The sequence below is a fragment of the Colobus angolensis genome, unplaced genomic scaffold (genome assembly GCF_000951035.1).
Source record: "Colobus angolensis palliatus isolate OR3802 unplaced genomic scaffold, Cang.pa_1.0 Scaffold67, whole genome shotgun sequence".
NCBI classification, from domain to species: Eukaryota; Metazoa; Chordata; class Mammalia; order Primates; family Cercopithecidae; genus Colobus; species Colobus angolensis.
In genome coordinates this window covers 6,782,478-6,800,016 of record NW_012120376.1, presented here as the reverse complement: position 1 = coordinate 6,800,016, position 17,539 = coordinate 6,782,478, and the positions used below count along the sequence as shown (strand labels likewise).

Here is a 17,539-nt window from a genome sequence, read left to right as displayed (position 1 = left end):
AACTCTATAATTTTTCTAAATATATTAGGGTTGGGGGAGACTACAGCTGGAGAAAGTGCAGGAAATTTATGTGTTTTATCCCATCAAACATCTCACCCTAGGTAAAGAAGTACCAAATTGGCTATCCATTTGAATGGAAGAAAGGGACATAAAAAAATAGGGAGGAATGAAAAAGTGTAAATTATCATCTCAAAATATTACCTAGCCAGTTTCCCCTTAGTAAATTTTTGTGTCTTCAGAAAATTTATTTTTGACCTTTGTTCAACCCTCTCAAGAGCACAATGTCTGAGTTTTGCATTTTCCAAGGTAGTAGGCATTGTGACTGATTTCCCAACATCCCATCTGTCCCGTGATTAATCTAAGCAATTCATGGCAATTTACCTCTTTGTCAGGGGTGGACAAGCTTAAACCAATTTGGGCCAATGAGATTCAAGGAGACGCATGATGAGGGCTCTAGGAAAGAAACTTCTTCAATCTTGAATGCTGTGGAAAGGCAGGCTCTTCCTTCTTCTATAAGTTGTGAATGAGGAAATGTAGAGTTCCCTTTGCCTGGCAGTCACACCACAATAACAAAGGGTAAAGCTAAAACTGTGGGCAGCAGAGCAAAGAAGTAGAAAGAGCCTACAGCCTCAATGCCATCATTCAGCCACTGGGCCCTCCCCTCACTCTTCATTGTTTAAGCCAGTTGGTTTTTCTGTTACTTGTGAGTTGGCTTTTCTGTTACCTGTTGTTGAGTGCATTCTATCTGATTTAGAATTTGGTGCCAGGAATAGAAGTGCTAAAACTATAGTGAGTTGCATGGTAGCTCCCCAAAGATACATCTATAAGCTAACCCCTGGAACCTGTGAATGTTACCTTATTTGGAGAGAGTCTTTGCAGATATACCTGGATTATATTTTATTATTTTCAGATGTTGAAGAGACCCAAATTAAAGATATTTTAGTTAAAAAAATAACATTTGACCTTTATTACATGACCATTTATCAAGATAAAAAAAAGTCTTTTCAACAGAACTTCATATGACCCAGGAGTTTAAGTCCTTTTTAAAAAAATTAGTTCAATGACTTATTTGACAGTGTTACTAACTTCAGAAATGGATTTTCCTATAACTGAAAAAGAATCCTGGTCTGGGAGTCTGAACGTCTCATTTCTATCCTTGTCTTAGTTACTAAGCTGGGGGCTTAGGTAGGTCACTTCCCCCTCTGAGTGTTAAGTTACTTAGTCTATGGAATAAGTGGCTCCCAATTGCTCAGGTGCATCAGAATCTTCTAGGTCCTTGTTACAAACACATACTTCTGGGCCTTGTCTCAGTCCTACTGAATCAGATTTTTTAATATTGGTGCAGGAGTCTGTATTTTTTAATTAACTGGGTGATTACAAGGTACAGTCAAGTTTTTGAAGTATTGGATGAACACCTCCAGGGTCCTTCATAGCTCTAAAAATTTGTATTCTGATTTCTATTCCTCCTATCATCGTTTGTCCTAACTAAGCTACTAGATACTGTGCTAAAACAAAGCAAAGCAAAACACAAAATAAACAATAAATAACCAAGACCATGGTTTAATCATCTTTATATTCCCCCAGAACCTACAAAGTGCCTGGTAGGTAGTAGGTGCTCAATAAATATTTGAAAAATTACTCAATGGTGATTAAATAAATGAATGTTATTTCATGTAGATCCCAATCACCTATAGATAGAAGAATCTAAAAAGAGAGAAAATATTTTAAACTTTTGTCTGATGTAATCTTGCACTCCCTATCTGCCCTACTACGTACTTCAGTGATGGGTTATGTGAATGAAGTCATGCATATTGAGGCACCCAGTAGGAAGGTGGTTAGATTCTCCTGGAGGCAAGATTATCCCACAGTATTTCTCAGTGGCAGTGGCAGTGATAACTGAAAGGGGCTCATGATTCCTGAGGAGCTGGTTTTCTTCTCCATGACTTTTCCAGGACCAGAAAAAGCCATATCCTGACTGGGTGACAGATGTCCTTGGAGCCATTGCTGCAGATCGCTGAACTTGCAAATACCACCTCAGGTTTCTGTGTGGTCCCAGAGGGTGGGAAGAGGCATTCGTCTTCTGTTAGAAGTTACTGGTAAATTCGACTGCAGTGGGTGTCAGCTGAGCCAAGTGTCCTTTGTGGCCAGTGCCCCCAGGATATCTGATACCACCTTTTGTGACCCCACTGTCCTTCCTTCCACCCCCACTTCTAGGCTCCACTGACCCATTGAGCCTCCCCAGTTTAGACACTGTCCGCTGGCCTTGGAAGGTACCGGCTCAGGATGAAATCTGTCACAGGGGTGGGCAACTTAGCCAGGGGGATGTAGAGGAGTTTGGCATCCAGGCCAGGGTTGTAGCGGATGCGAGGGCTCCGGGAAACAATAGCATGCTCCATGCTGTTGATGACATCTCTGACTCTGGGCTCTGCCACCTGCATTATGTTTTTTAATTTGTCAGTATCTGTTTGAGGGCAGAGAGGGGGAAAAGGCTCTGTTATTCTTCATAAAAGATGATTTCTTCTGAATTCTGTCCAACTACCCTTTCCACGAGATCCCTGATCTAACATTTCAGGCAGGTCTGCCACACCCTCCAGGTGGTCCCTTATACAAACACACATTTATAAGACTATTGTAAATAATCTTAGCCTGGCCAACATGGTGAAACTCCATCTCTACTAAAAATATGAAAATTATCCGGGCATGGTGGCACATGCCTGTAATCCCAGCTACTCAGGAAGCTGAGATATGGAATCACTTGAACCCAGGAGGCGGAGATTTTAGTGAGCCGAGATCGCACCATTGCACTCAAGCCTGGGCAACAGAATGATACGCTGTCTCAAAATAAATAAATAAATAAATAAATAATCAATCTTATTTATCTTCCTGAATTCAACAATCATGCATTGAATTCCTACTATTGCATCAGACTGGTGATGAGAAGAACTGTGAGCATTCTTAAAACTGTGCCACTTATTAGTTATATTACCTTGAGCTTAAACTTTTATTACCTGTAAAGTGGAGATAATACTATCTTTCCTGAAGGTTGGGCATAGTGGCTCGGGCCTGTAATCTCAGTACTTTGGGAGGCTGAGCCAGGTCGATCACCTGAGGTCAGGAGTTTGAGACCAGCCTGGCCAATGTGGTGACAACTCCTCTCTACTAAAAATACAAAAAGTAGCCGAGCATGGTGGCGCCTGCCTGTATTCGCAGCTACTAGGGAGGCTGAGGCATGAGAATCACTTGAACTCAGGAGGAGGAGGTTGCAGTGACCCAAGATCGCACCACTGCATTCCAGCCTGGGCAAGAGTGAGACTCCGTCTCAAAAAAAAAACAAAAACAAACAAACAAAAAAGTCTGTCCTGGAGAATAACAAAGATGATTAATAGCAGGGTAGACACTGGGGGAGTACAGAATAGCAAACATGATGGGAAGACAGCCTTTTTTTTTTTTTTTTTTTCCTTCTATGTACTTCCTAGAGTTCCCACATTTAAACAAAAACATACAGGAGAAAATATTATTTAAAAATAGTAATACTGCCCCTACCTCGGTCATAAGGCCATTGGCCATTGTGGACTCAAATAATTTAAGGAATAGACAAGCACCTCGTGGGGCCCTCACAAATGTGAGGGGCTGTTCTGTTTGCATTGGCACACAGGAGTGGAGATGAGGACAGAGCCCCCAGGTGGTACAAGTCTGCCAAAGCTTGACTTCATAGGAGAAGGGCCACACCACACACCCACCAGGCCCTCATGTGCATCCTCACCCCAGGACAGGGGGATTCATGCTTCACTGAGAGCCCTGAGGACTCCAGAGAAAATGGTGCTTCAAAGTCAGACTGCCCTGATGAGGGGTGAAAACTTGAAAATGGAGAGGAAGCCAAAGCTGCCCTGACTTTGAGAATGGTCCAGGCAGGCAAGGAATTCACCCGCTTGGGGCCAGGATCCTTGTGGGTGGTTGGTGAGAACGGGGCAGTGTCACTTCAGTCTCCTTCACCCCAGACTCCGAGAAACTCCATTTTCTGTTTCCTGGAAAGAAAACTGATGCAGGGAAAAAGCCAAACTACATTTTGGGATCTCAACAAGAGCCACACTAACTTAAAGCCAGACTGTCCATAAGGCAGTAATGTCTTGGGAAACCACACCCTGACCTCTGACCATAGAGCTGGCACAGAGGCCACCAGCAGCAGGGCTGAGGGCCAAAGGAATCGTTCAGGATGCCCAAGGGGCTGTCTCTGCCCCCTCGGAGCCAGGGAAACTTTTGTGGGCTGAGGAGGTGGAGCAAGCTGACATGGTGACATGGGCTGGGGACTGGGTTCTGAGAAGTGGGGAGGGCTTACACAGGCAGTGGGGTGGAAGAAGGTACCCCACACATGGGAAAGGGTATAAGGCACCTGCTTTCGTTGTTTTCTCAAATAGATGTTAGCTGCCATTCGGTGCTGGGCACCCTGCTAGGCATGGAGTGGGAAGGGAGACTGAAGGACCCATCCAGCCTTGTCACTCTCCTTCACAGTGAGGAATGACATAGGCTTTGGAGTTGGGCACCTGGGAAAACGTTTTTGTTATTGGGAGAATTAAGCAAGATAAAGTCTATAAAGTATCAGGCCTGCTCCTAGGGGTTACAAGCCGGGGGCCTGTTTGGTCAGCCACAGCAACTTGCTAAGTTTGTACCCAGTGATGTTCTAGGACTACTCCTAAATCTCTCTTCTGTCTGTCACACAGCCACCCCCCACCACCAGAACCACCATGACTTAGAACTTCATGTCTTTATCATTCCTTCGCTGGGTTTCTACAGTAATCTCCCAGGTGGCCTGTTTGTCCTTCCCACAGTGACACAAATCTGATTTGCCATTTCAGAGCCATTTACAAGGCTCTCTAATGCCTTTAGGATAAGAGCCATGCTCCTTAGTATAGCAATCAAAGCATTTTATGATCTGATTCCTAATCTCTCCCCTTCTCAATCACCACCCACAGCACTCCTGCCAGACTATAATGGCAATGGCAAAGGTTTGTTCAGCTCTCACTGTGGCAGAGCTGAGTATTTTGCATTTCTGTTTAAATCTCCTAACAATCCATGAGAGAGGAATTGTACCTTATAAATGGATAAACAAGTTTGGAGAGCTGTATAACATGATTAGGGGGACTGCTGGAATACAAGCCTGAATCTGCACTGCCTCCAAAAGCATACAATGCTACGTCAGGTCACCAAAATGTTGCTCACACCCTTCCTCTTGTGTAAAACATCCACCATCTCTTTCCCTGTTGGTATACTCCTATTCGTCCTTCAAAACTCACTAAGGCATTAACTGTCACCTCTGTAAGGCTTCTGTGACAGCGGAATGAAGTCTGCACTGCTGCTTTGTTTTGTGCGCATGTCCATTATTGTAAGATTCTTCGTGTGGTGGTGTATTTACTTTCACATCTTCCCTGCTGGTTTCCCGGAGACTGCCTCGTCTCTGTATCCCAATAAACACTGGGCAACTGAAGCGAAAATTCTAGTATAACCACTTGGGAAAATGTTTATCTAAATGTAGTTGACCACTGCCTGAAAATTTTCCCCTGAAATTATGGTGTGGACTACAGGTGAATTGGCCTAACATATTTTATAGGCCCAATCCTTACTATTCTTTAACAATACCAGTTTTTGGACAAGGTTTTCAGAGGAGTTTGCCTTTATACGTATTCTTCCATGGACCACACTAAAGATGCTACAAGCACTCTTCACCCTGAGTGCTTACTTAGAAAACGACTTTGTGAGGTCTCCAGACACTGGCTGAATCCACTTTGCCCCAGCCTCAGAGCAGCTCCACAAATAATTTGAACTACTCTTTGCTAAGAATGATCACACAGAGGATAAATATTCTTCCCCACACACACTAACATCTACTCTCCTTGCTCCCAACGGCAGCACATTTCCCTTTGGGGACATATGCCTCCCCACCACCGTGTCCATTGGTCTGGGCAGAGCACACGGCCCAGCCTGAGCCAATCACACCTTCACATTCCCCTGGGCACAGTGACTGGTTTAGGGTTGGGTGCATCTTGTAGTCCCCTATGATGTGGCCACCATAGGTCCTCCAAGTCAGAGTGTACATTAGGACTTTTGGGAGAGGTACTGGAAAGAACTCTCCTATTTTCCCAGCAGACCTCACCCTAGGTGGAGGTGAAGAAATGCTGCAGTTATGCGGCTCCCACAGGGGAGACAGCTTAGAGATTGGAGTCAACACAAAAGAAGCAGAGCCAAGAAATGGGTGAAACCAGGTCCTAGCAACATCATTTGCAGTCTGGGTCAGGTTGTACCTGAAGCTTATCTTGCTCAACTTTTTAGTCAGGTGAGGCAAGAAATTCCTTTTCTGCTTAAATAATTAGCACTGGATCTGCTGTCACTGAGTAAGTCCCAACTAATGTAAATCCTTAGACATTTTCCTCTCACAGAATCCTAACATGTCTAGCACTAAAAGATGAATTTATCTAAGGGGTACCCCAAACATTTTTCCCTGAGGCTTCCCTAAATCAAAGAATGAATGACACCTCCATCCACCATATTCTTCAAGCTGTAAAGCTAGCACTCACCCTTGATGGCTTCCTGTCCCTCACCCCTTAATCCTCAGTGTGCTTTGATGCTCTAATTTATTCTGTATACTCCAGCTACCTCCCATTGCTTCCCACCTGCTGGTTTCTTTAAAGTTCCTCAAATGGAGTTTTCTGCCTCAGAGCCTTCCTGCAGAAAAAAAAGTCCTTTCTTTCCCCTTCCCAGCAACACCTAACTCTTATTCCTCCTCAAAGTCAACTCAGAGAAGCTCTCCCCTTCACCATAACCTGAATTGGGACCCCAACTTCCCGCTCCATTCTTCTTTCACAACCCTGTTTCTCCTCTGTTGCACTTATCCACATCTACCATAAACACATGTGTTTTTATTAATGTTTGTCTCCCCCGCTGGGCCATAAGCTACAGGCAGTGAGGGGCAGGCACACCGCTATGTCTGCTCCAGCTCTCCAGTCCCACACATGCTTGGGACATGGCAGCCTTGCATGTTTTGTATTACTGATTCAAAACAAAAATAAAAAACAAAAATGCAATAAAGTGTGTATGTATTAAGTGAAAAAAATGGCTGTCTTGGCTTTGTGCTCTGCTGACGTATGATGTCCAGCAGACAACTTTTGCAGCACAAAGTTTTGGGGCAGCAGGGTAAACAGCTGCCGTGTCCCACCTCTACCCTCCAAAAACACCAATGATTTACAGGAGACCCTCAGCTCAGGGAGAGAAAGAGAGGTGCCTAGAGACCCTCTCTTTTAAATCCCCATGTGCTCATTTTCTTCTTTATTAACAAGCACTCGGAATGTGCAAAGCACTTCACACATACTAACCCTCATAGCAACCCCATGAAGGAGGCACTATCTTTAGCTCCATTTTGTAAATGAGAAAACTCAGGCATGGGAAAACTAGGTAATAGGCCCAAAGTCTCCTAGCTGGTAAGTAGTAGAGCCAGGATTTGAACCCAGGCAGTCTGGCTCCAGCAGCCATGCTCTTGATCTTTTCAGTGTATTTATCTCAGTACATTTTTACCTGATTCCCCTGCATCATGATGCTGTGGGGGCAGGTGCCAGGAGTGGGCCGAATTGCCCTTAACTCCCTGCACCGCTCCAGCAGTGATGATTCTGCCACTTGCTCTCTATTCTCAAACCCCAGCTCTGCTACTGTGTGACCTTGGGTCCTGAACTCCTCTGCATTTTGTCTCACCATCTGTTAATGGAAAGCCAGCTAATGACCCCAAGACCCACTCGGCCCCCTTAGAGACCCCTCTCCTGCCCCAGGAACTTACAGTTACGGAAATACTCCTCTCCATAGCTGTCCCGGGTCTCCTGAGGCAGCCTCTCCCAAAGCTTTCGCATGCGTGACTCCAGGTTCTCCTTGCCCAGAATGGCTGTCCGATAGTTCCCTGGCTCAATGATGCAGACCTTTACCCCAAAGTAGTGGAGCTCACGCCTGGGAAAGAAGAGTTGCACTCAGTCTGGGTCTCAAGATGACAATCATCAGGAAGAGTCACCTCTGGATGGGCTTGTCTTTCAGGAAACTAGAGATGCCTCCCCCACCCCCTGTACATGGCCCTGGCATTGCCTTTGTGCAAATAAGCCCTTTCTTAGGTACTCAGCCTTTTCCCAGAGTGGCCCAGCACTCTCTGGGCAATTTGCATTAGGCATAACCAGCGGGAAGAAGTCAATAGAGAATCTAGGCCGAGCTTTGCCTCCCACCAGGTCCCTCCCATTAGCAACTCCTCACTCAACACCCACGTGGTGAAGGGTGTGGGTCTACACAAGACCTGCATGCTCCTCTAAGGACCTCCAGAGGGGACCTCTGCCTCCAGGCCTGTCTGTCTGTCAGGGGGACTCTCCCTCCTCCTCTCACAGGCCCAAACAGGGTTTCACTCACCCTGGTGCTGCTCAAGGGAAGGCCCACCTGATGCCTTGTATTTCCACCCTACCTCTTCTCCTCATACCTTCTCTTGGTCCTTGGAGAAAGCACCTTGAAGTCTAACCTTCCTTCTGCTATTGTGTTAGCTTCCTGTCTGCAGAATTCCCCTGCCCACAAGCTGTCACACCCAACCCTCTCTAACCCCCGGGATTTCCACCTGGAGTGGTTTAGTACCAGGGCCCCGTTACCTGATGCTGTCAGAGAAGGCCTCAACGCCAAACTTGGAGATGCAGTAGCCACCACCAATGACGGCCACAAGACCACCACAGCTGGACATGTTGATAACCCTGCCCCGGGCTCTCTTGACCATGGGCAGCATGTGAAGGGTCACTTCGATCAGTCCCACCAGGTTCACATTAATCACCTTCACAAAATCCTCCTTGGTCAGCCATTCATTGGGACCACTGGGCAGGCCCACACCAGCATTGTTCACCAGGGCCCAGAGGCCTGGGGGCGAGATGGAGAACCACATAGAAATCATCAGTGGGTCTGGGAAAGAACCAAGGTTTGCTCCCCACTGGCTCAGTGCCTTCAAGGATGGTTGAGCAGGTGCACAAGACAAAACCCGGTCAGGCTATAACATAAAAGGAAGGTGTGTCTTTTACTAATTCATTTTCTCTGAAGAGACACTTTTTCCCAATTCAAGTAAAGTCTGCCGACTAGCTGGCACTCTGTGCCAGCTATAATCAAGGTGTTAGCTAACAGCATTTTAGCTATAAGCGTTGGGATAAGAGTTTCATTTTCATACCAATGAATTAGTGTTTAGATCCCTTCCCCATCATGCTTCTCTCTCTCTATTCACTTAAGTATAACCAACTGCATTTCACATAGTACCAAAATCAATCCATTTATTCATTCATCCATCTTCACACATTTATTCATGCATGTGTCTAGTCTGTGACAATTGTAGGGTGAAGGAGGCCAGGTGCAGTGACCCACACCTGTAATCACAACCCTTTGGGAGGCTGAGGTGGGAGGATCACTTGAGGCCAGGAGTTTGAGACCAGCCTGAGCAACAGAGTGAGACTCCCATCTCTACAAAAAAGAAAAAAAATTAGTCAGGTGTGGTGGTATGCACCTGTAGTTCTAGCTACTGGGAGGCTGAGGTGGGAGAATCACTTGAGCCCAGGTTACAGGTTACCTTGTTCAAGGTTACAGTGAGCTATAATAGTGCCATTACACTCCAGCCTGGGTGACAGAGTGAGACCCTGTCTCTAAAAATAAAATGAAATAAAATGATATAAAATAAAATAAAGTAAAATACAGGGCAAAGGAGACATAAAATGAATAACACAGCATCCTATCCCTCCAGGAACTCACAAGCCTGGAAGGAAATAATAATATTTATAAATAAATATATAAATTATTTAAATAAAATAATTATGGAAAATGTGATGAGGACTGTCTTTGAGATATTTCAATTAGGTTGGTACAAATGGAAAGAAATAATGCTAAGTGTGGTCATTCAACTCTGCAGGGGCCCAGGGTTGAAGAGCGTCAGATCCAGTCCTGGTTTTACCTCCAGCCTTGAACAAGTCACTTCCCTCTCTGCGCCTCTGACTCTTCATCAGATCGGACTAAAACAGTTGCTTCCAGACTGTATTTTGCAAGCCTTGTAGCGGGAGGAAAATGCAGGAGAAGCTCTCCTTTCATTTGTTTTACATATTGGAGTTCAAAAAAAATTCCACCAGAGGGAGGGTGATGCTAAAGACACACTGGAAACCCCTCTAAGCACTGCTCAAGGACCCCTTCCAGCTCCTTCATGCAAGGATTCCCCAAGCCCTACTGCCCTGGTGATTCCCCTGACAGCCCCAGCCTCAGCAGCCCCAAGATACTCTGCAGGCACATCCCACTGTCTCCTGAGGGCAGGTCTCAACACAAACATAAATACTAGTCCACCCCTCCCTCTAGGGCCTGGGTCCCCACTGAAGACATGCCCCTACCCAATCTCCCTGCCTTTCTGCAGTCAGGAGCAATGAGAAAGCACACAAGAACTTCCTCTCCCACCCCGCTACCCACCCCAGTTCCCAGTGCTTCTTAGACAAGGATATTGCCCAGTGGCTTAGGCAAAATAATGGTCCCCCAAAGATGTCCCCAGCCTCATTATCTCTGGAACCTGTGAATCTGCTGGATTACATGGGAAAGGGGAATTAAGGTTGCAGGTGGGATGGAAGTTACTAATCAATTGTCCTTAAAGTTACGGAGGAAGTTAACACAGGGAAATTATCCTGGATTAAACTGGTGAGCCCAATATAATGAGTCCTTCTAAGAGGAAGGAGGCAGAAACCGGAGAATCAGAGAGATTGAGAAAAGTGTGAAAAAGACTGGGCTCAACCTTGCAGGCCTTGAAGATGGAGGTAGCAGGCCAGGAGCCAGGGGTTGTCAGCTGCCTCTGGAAGCTGGAAAAGGCAGAGACGGATTCTCCTCTACAGCCTTCAGAAGGAACACAGCTCTGCTGACTTTGATTTTATATGAGTGAGGCCCATTTTGGACATCACTCCTCTGAAACTACAAGATAATATGTGTGTATTGTCTTCAGACCGTACAGTTGTGTTGTTACAACAGCAACAGGAAACTAACATGCTAAGTGAGGTATTAAGGCAAGTGGCTCAAGGCTGCATGTAGGGAACTGGCTGAGACAGCCTGCTGAAGACAGAGGCTCACTCTTGCTAAATTACTAATTAATTAGCTCACTCAAAAACTATTTATTGAGTACCTTACTGGGTGCCAGACATTATTCTAGATACTAAGGATGCACAGTAAATAAAAGGGACAAAAATCCTTGTCCCCAGGAAGCTTTATTCTAGCAGAGGAAACAGACAATAAATAAGTAAAATCTATTGTACATTGACTAGTGATAAGTGCTAAGGAGAAGAATCAAGCAGGGAGTTACTATCTGGATCCCCCTGGCTCCAGGGCTCTGTTGCCCTGACCTGTGCGTGGGATCCAGACTAGTTCCTTTAGGAGGGAGGACTTCCTCTAGTCTGCTGCTTCTGCAACCCAGCCATCCTGTTCCTCCTGTTCCTGGGCCCACACCCTGTGTGCTGGAAGTGCATGAGGCAGGTCCCCACGCAGTCCTGGGCCAGCCCCAGTCCACAGCTTCCTTTCCCAATAGGAACAGCCACTCTGACGTACATACTTGCCCTGAAGTCAAACCAACACCCACCATGATGTCAAGAAGAGACCAGATCTCTTTCTCCCCTGCCTGACATAGTCAAGGAGAGAAACTGCACCCCCTCATGGGATCCAACCTCCTGTCTCATTCCCCCTCCCCCTTATCCTGATCCCAACCAGAAATGTGCTTGTATTTCCCCAGGAGCTGATGGTTAGGACTGCTGAAACCTCAGAGAGGCACATCCTATTTTTTTTTTTTTTGAGATGGAGTCTCGCTGTCACCAGGCTGGAGTGCAGTGGCGCAATCTTGGCTTACTGCAACCTCTGCCTCCAGAGTTCAAGTGACGCTCCTGCCTCGGCCTCCCGAGTAGCTGGGACCACAAACACATGCCACGACACCCAGGTAATTTTTGTATTTTTTAGTAGAGATGGGTTTCACTGTGTTGGCCGGGATGGTCTCCATCTCTTGACCTCATGATCTTCCCACCTCGGCCTTCTAAAGTGCTGGATTTATAGGCATGAGCCAGGCATGTCCATTTTTAGAGATTTGGACACACAGAACACATCTTCCCCCTTCACTTCCATTGAGACCTCTTTTCTGTCTGAGTTTCCAGGACAGAAAACTTCCTTGGGAAATCACCCCTTCATGTGAACAGGCCAAACCATGCAGTGGCTTCCAACCAGATTGAAGCAGGAGCCTTTCCTATGTCACACCTCCCACCCCATCTGGACATCAGGGTCTCTGATACTGTCAAATGCTTCGGGAGAGAGGAAGAGGAAGAAGGAGAAACCAAGAAAGTCAAAGAATGTAATTCGCCCCACCTTGCTCGCCCACTTGGTCCCTCAACCACTGGGCCGCCGCCTTGATGCTTTCACTCTTGGTGACATCCAGTAGGGTGGTCTGCAGCCGATAGGAGGTATCCTGCTGAAGTTTCTGGGCTCCCTCCTCAGTGAAGCAAGCAGCCAGCACCCGCATGCCCCGATCAACTAGCTGTTTGGCCAGCAGGTTCCCGAAGCCGGAGTCACAGCCTGTGATAAAGACGTACTTCTCCGAGAGGTTGCCAACCAGATTGCAGTTCTTGAACCAGCGGTACATAAATGAGAGGTCTGTGAGGGCCGCCATAGGGCAGGGGGAATGTGATGGCCAAGAGGGAGTGGGCTCAGGAGACAGCAGGGAAGAAGCTGGTCCTCTGAGCCCTAGCAGGCAGTCTGCAGGAAATCACCTGGAAGAAGAACTCTCCTCCCTCCCACAGCTTGCAACAAATCTAGGTCCCTGGGTGAGCCACACTGTAATTTTTATAGGTGGATGCATCACCACAGCAATTAGCTGAGATGCAAGAAATTCAAGTCCAACCTGAAGCCTTGTCACCTCTGACAGCCTGGTGGCTGCCTCCTTCTCTCCCCCTGCCCTGATGGGTAAAGCTGCCAAGAATGGGAAAGAATCCACTGGCAATGTTGTCGATGAGTGGTGGCTCACCCAGGTGGTGTAAGGGAGGCAAATGAAAAAGGAGGACTCACCCCAGACAGCTCCCCTAGAAATCCTGTCGCCACCCTATCCCCAACCCAGCCTGGGGATTTTGGTCTCCAGAGATCAAAATCTTTTGTAATGAGTGCAGGTATGTAAATAAGTTTAACTTTTATTTTCAGGGAAAATACTCAAGACAAATTTATTAATGTAAAACAAATAACATTAGTTCTGTACCTTCCAAACCCCAAGAGAAACAAGTTGCAGGTCGTCAGCTCTCTGGAATTCTTAGGTAAGTCTCCATCAGGAGAGCGGATGAAAAGCAATGGATTTCTCCTAAGGTGGGTGTACCTCCATTGTCCTGAGGCTAGAGGCAGCAGGGCCCTCCTATAGGGGAGGCTGGTGATGTGAAACTTAGCCACCAGAAAGCAGAAAGACCTGGGGGACTCAGGCCTGACACCCCATGGGGATGACACTCAGGTCAACAGTGACTGGCCTTGGGCAAGATGATGAGGTGGGATCATGAGTTCACTGGGTAGCTGAGGGAATTGTCTGGGCAGAGGCCTTGACTGTAAGAGGGGATGAGATATAGGAGGAGCAGAGAACTGGGGCCAGAGACATAGAAAATTCTCAGGGTTGGGACTTGGAGGAGAAGAAGAGATTCTAGGCAATTTAGCAAATAATTTACAGAAAGCTAAAAGGGAAGGTGGTAAAGGAAAGGAAATAAGGAAACCAGAGGTGTGAGTAGTGAGGGGCCACACCCAGAATTTCATAAGATGCAGGGGAATGATGCTGGAGCCTCCTGTGATTCTTTGGATCAACATCTAGGGTCACCATCCCTTGGGATGAGCCTGGTCCCAGCTCACACTTTCATGGCTTGGAGAGTCTGATACAGAAATGGGACCACAAAGTTCTCTAGTGTGAAGGAAGAAAGGATGTATCTCTGTGATCCACCATTTGCCAAGTCTGATGAGCGTAGAATCACATAAAGCAGGTGTCACCTTGGGAAAGCCCTGCAGGGTTTGTCCATTCCTTAGCAAAGTAGTGGGGGGGCAGATTATGAACCCACTCTTGAAGAGCAGACCCAAAACTTATAGAGGATGGAAGTGGAAAATGGTAGAAAGCAAATCACACCTACTTCATAACCACCCCGAGGCAGAGCACCTCCTATGTGGGATCTGGGAACCATCTCCCAGTGTCTGTCTGCCTCCTGGGTGAATGAACAGAGAAGTCTTGGCTGGGAGAGGTCGGACCATGTCACTCAAGAACTGAGCAGACCTGGGGCAGTGGGTATCCCAGTTCTTGAGGACACAAGTGAGGTCCAGGAGTTGGTTCTGAACCTAGAATAAGGATAACTCAGAACTGCTCCAGCGCAGGCCTGGGCCTGACTCAGCACCTCCTGGGCCTCTGTGCTGGCAGTGTTCCCCTGGTCTCAAACTAAACACACAGTCCATGAGGGTGTGGGGTGTGAGGGCTGTAGGACCACATAGAAGGCTCTTTCTCCCAGAGCTAGAAATGCCTCCCTCTCTCAGATGACAGGACTCCTTGCTGAGCTGGCCCCTAAGGTCTGGTAGGTCAGGTTGGTAGCTGCACTCCCCATCCCCACCCCATGCGCACAGGTATCTCAGAGGAGAGGAGCTCTCTCCTCTGTCAGGCCATTTCCCTCCAGTGGGAGAGCATAGACTGCTGAGGGCCAAGACACACCCTGATGAGGTAGACAGGAGGAAGAGCAGGTGTGGGCTCACCTACCCCTAGTTGCTCAAGACCTTCCACAAATGTGGATTCTTCAGGGTGACAGGTGGACCATGAGGCTCAGAGCCCAAGGAAGTGGGATGCCATTATCTGTGATTGGGTCTCCCTAAGCAGCAAAATGTGTTTCTTTCCTCCTAATATCACCAGAGTCCTGAATAACATCCCAGGAGAAACCTAGAACAGAGGTGAGGGAAGTGAGGTATAAGACCCTGGACTTGAGAGCTCCCTCGCACCACTCTGTTTCTCACCCCATGAAACAGTACCCCTCCCAAATGCAATGACGTTAAAGTGAGGGCCGGTCACTGAGTGCTACAAAGAGGTTGCTTGAGAGAAGAAGAGGACTCAAGTGCCCCAGGGAAGGGATCTGGGGCCTGCCAGTGCCTCGGTGACATGCCATTGCTTCCTTGTCCCTCTGTGTGCTCCTGTGATCCCAGGCTACTTGATTCATTCCTGGAAAGGAAACAATTGCCTCTCACCTTGGTGGCAGAAAGGGCTGAGACAGGGCAGGGACAATCCAACTTCTCTCTTCAATTTCCTCCTGAGTTTGTCCCTCTCATCCCCAGATCCCCATGAAGGCACCTGCCTCCTCCTCCCTCTAGCTCACAGCCCATGTTCCCCTCAGACTAGAAGGCAACTTGCTGCACATGGCTGCACTTTTCAGCCTTTGCTCTAGAATGAAAGTAACCAGAGAAACCCATGGTTTCAAGAGAGTCAAACATTAGTTCCTGTGTCTTCTGTCAGAATCCCTATTGAGGACACCACTGCCAGCCAGTGCCCCCAGAGCTGGCACCTGAGGTCTAGGGGTCAGGCTGGCTGCCCTGTCACCCCACACCAAGTCCACAGGTATATTCAGAGGAGCCCCCACCCACTTCCTCCAGGCCATTTCCATCATGGGGAGAGTGTAATAGACTGGCCAGGTTGATGCACACCCGAGGAAGGAGCAGGAGGCAGAGAAGCTGTAGGCTGTGGATTCTTCCCCTCCTCACACCCCCCCATTGTGTAGACTCCTCAGAATTGGCCAAAAGACTCAAAGGCAACAGGATACCTATGAGTGCTACTGGGTCCCATTCTTTAGCAGAACACCTTGGTTCTTTCTGCCTAATGTTGCCAGTCCTGAGTGATATCTCAGTGGAATTCTGTTGAGGGCATGAGGAAGAAGATGGAATAGGCATCCAGATGACAAGAGAGCTCCCTCCCACCATGCCATTACTCTCCCCAGGACACATCATCTCACCCAGGTCACCCAGCTCCACCCAACCTGCACCCCAGTCTTGGATTCACAGGGGCTTAGCCGGCCTTGGAGAACCCCAATGGAGCATGACATCCATAGGAAGGTAGGCATGTCACTCATGGGGAGGTAGAGAAGATTGGCATCTCAGCCAGCTGAGTAGTGAGTGCTCCATGCAGTGGGTCAACAAGGATATATTCATACTGCATTTTGCCCAAAGGCTTCTAGATGCTTTTCTGATGCCTGTTAAAGATGAGGAAAGATCCTTAATGTACTAGCACATCCCTTCCCTCCCATTTAGAGCTCTGAATTAGAAGGATAGTGATTTGTTTTATGCGACCACCAGAGCTGGCGCCAGAGGAAAGGCAAGTAGGCAAGATAAAAAGGAAACTTTATTACGTAGCCAGTGTATAGAAAGAGGAGACGAGGTTCACCAGTCTCCAGCGGCGGAGGCCCGGAGGCCGAGGAAGTCGCTCCGGCATTCTCAGACGAAGTTCCTGGGTCCCGTGTATGAGGAGGGGCCGAGGAAGTTCGCGCTGCGTGCCTGCCGGGAGTGGCTTTTCTGGGAGTGGGAGGGCAATAGGAGGGACACGGGCATGTCGGGGGGCATTCCATAGGTGCGGCCAGGTAAGTCTCGGTCTCTTCGGATTGACGTCACCTGGCGCATGCCCGGTTGATCTGCACCTTCCTGGGTGCCAGCTACATTTTCGCGCACGTGGGAAAAGTTGGTGATGAAGAACCCGGAAGTACCCCATCTTAGTCACCTTTGTTCTTTGTTTCCCTCTCCATCCGTCCAGACAGATAGTGTCTAAGAATTCCAGGCCCCCTAAATGATATGCCTCAAGTCTAATCCATCCATATTCCCCAGAGAGTGCCCCAACCTTCACCCGAGAAACATCTGTGCCACTCCAAGCTCCCTCAGCCTCTCTTTTTGAGATATCTGGACTCATAAATTGAAGGTCTCTACTAACAGCCTAAGAATATGAAAATCAGCTATCTCTAAACCCAGCTGCCCATGAGCCCACTGGTAGCCACTGTCTCTGACTCCACTTTCCTCTGCAAAATAATGAGGGGTTCAGATGAGACAGTGGTCCCAATTATAGGAAGCTTGGATGCTTCCTTTATGTGAACAGTTGACCACATGGCACCCTGGGAATGGGGCTAAATGTCCTCACTTTGTTGGGGAGGCAGAGTCTGGAGGTGTGGGGAAAAGAAAGAAAGATCAGCCTGTTACTGTGTCTATATAGAAGGAAGTAGACATAAGAGACTCCATTTGGTTCTGTATTTGAGATGCTGTTAATCTGTGACCCCACCCCCAACCTTGTCCTTGCAAGAGACATGTGCTGTGGTGACTCAAGGCTTAATGGATTTTGGGCTGTGCAGGATGTGCTTTGTTAAACAAGTGCCTAAAGGCTGCTTGCTGGTTAAAGGTCATCACCATTCTCTTAATCTCAAGTAAGAGAAAAGCATTTGTCTCCTGCCCATGCCTGGGCAATGGAACATCTCTGTGT

The 17,539-nt window shown here is 47.6% G+C and overlaps 1 protein-coding gene across 1 annotated transcript; it reads right to left on the bottom strand.

Annotated features, from left to right (window-relative positions):
* Positions 1-1,554: 1,554 nt before the first annotated feature.
* On the bottom strand, positions 1,555-12,850 carry SDR9C7 (short chain dehydrogenase/reductase family 9C, member 7). The gene is made up of 4 exons (XM_011926077.1): positions 12,406-12,850; positions 8,658-8,916; positions 7,820-7,983; positions 1,555-2,461 (listed from the first exon to the last, which is right to left on the bottom strand). Exons 1-4 carry the CDS (start codon positions 12,704-12,706, stop codon positions 2,244-2,246), a joined length of 942 nt encoding a protein of 313 aa, XP_011781467.1. The 5' UTR covers positions 12,707-12,850; the 3' UTR covers positions 1,555-2,243.
* Between the last annotated feature and the right edge of the window lie 4,689 nt (positions 12,851-17,539).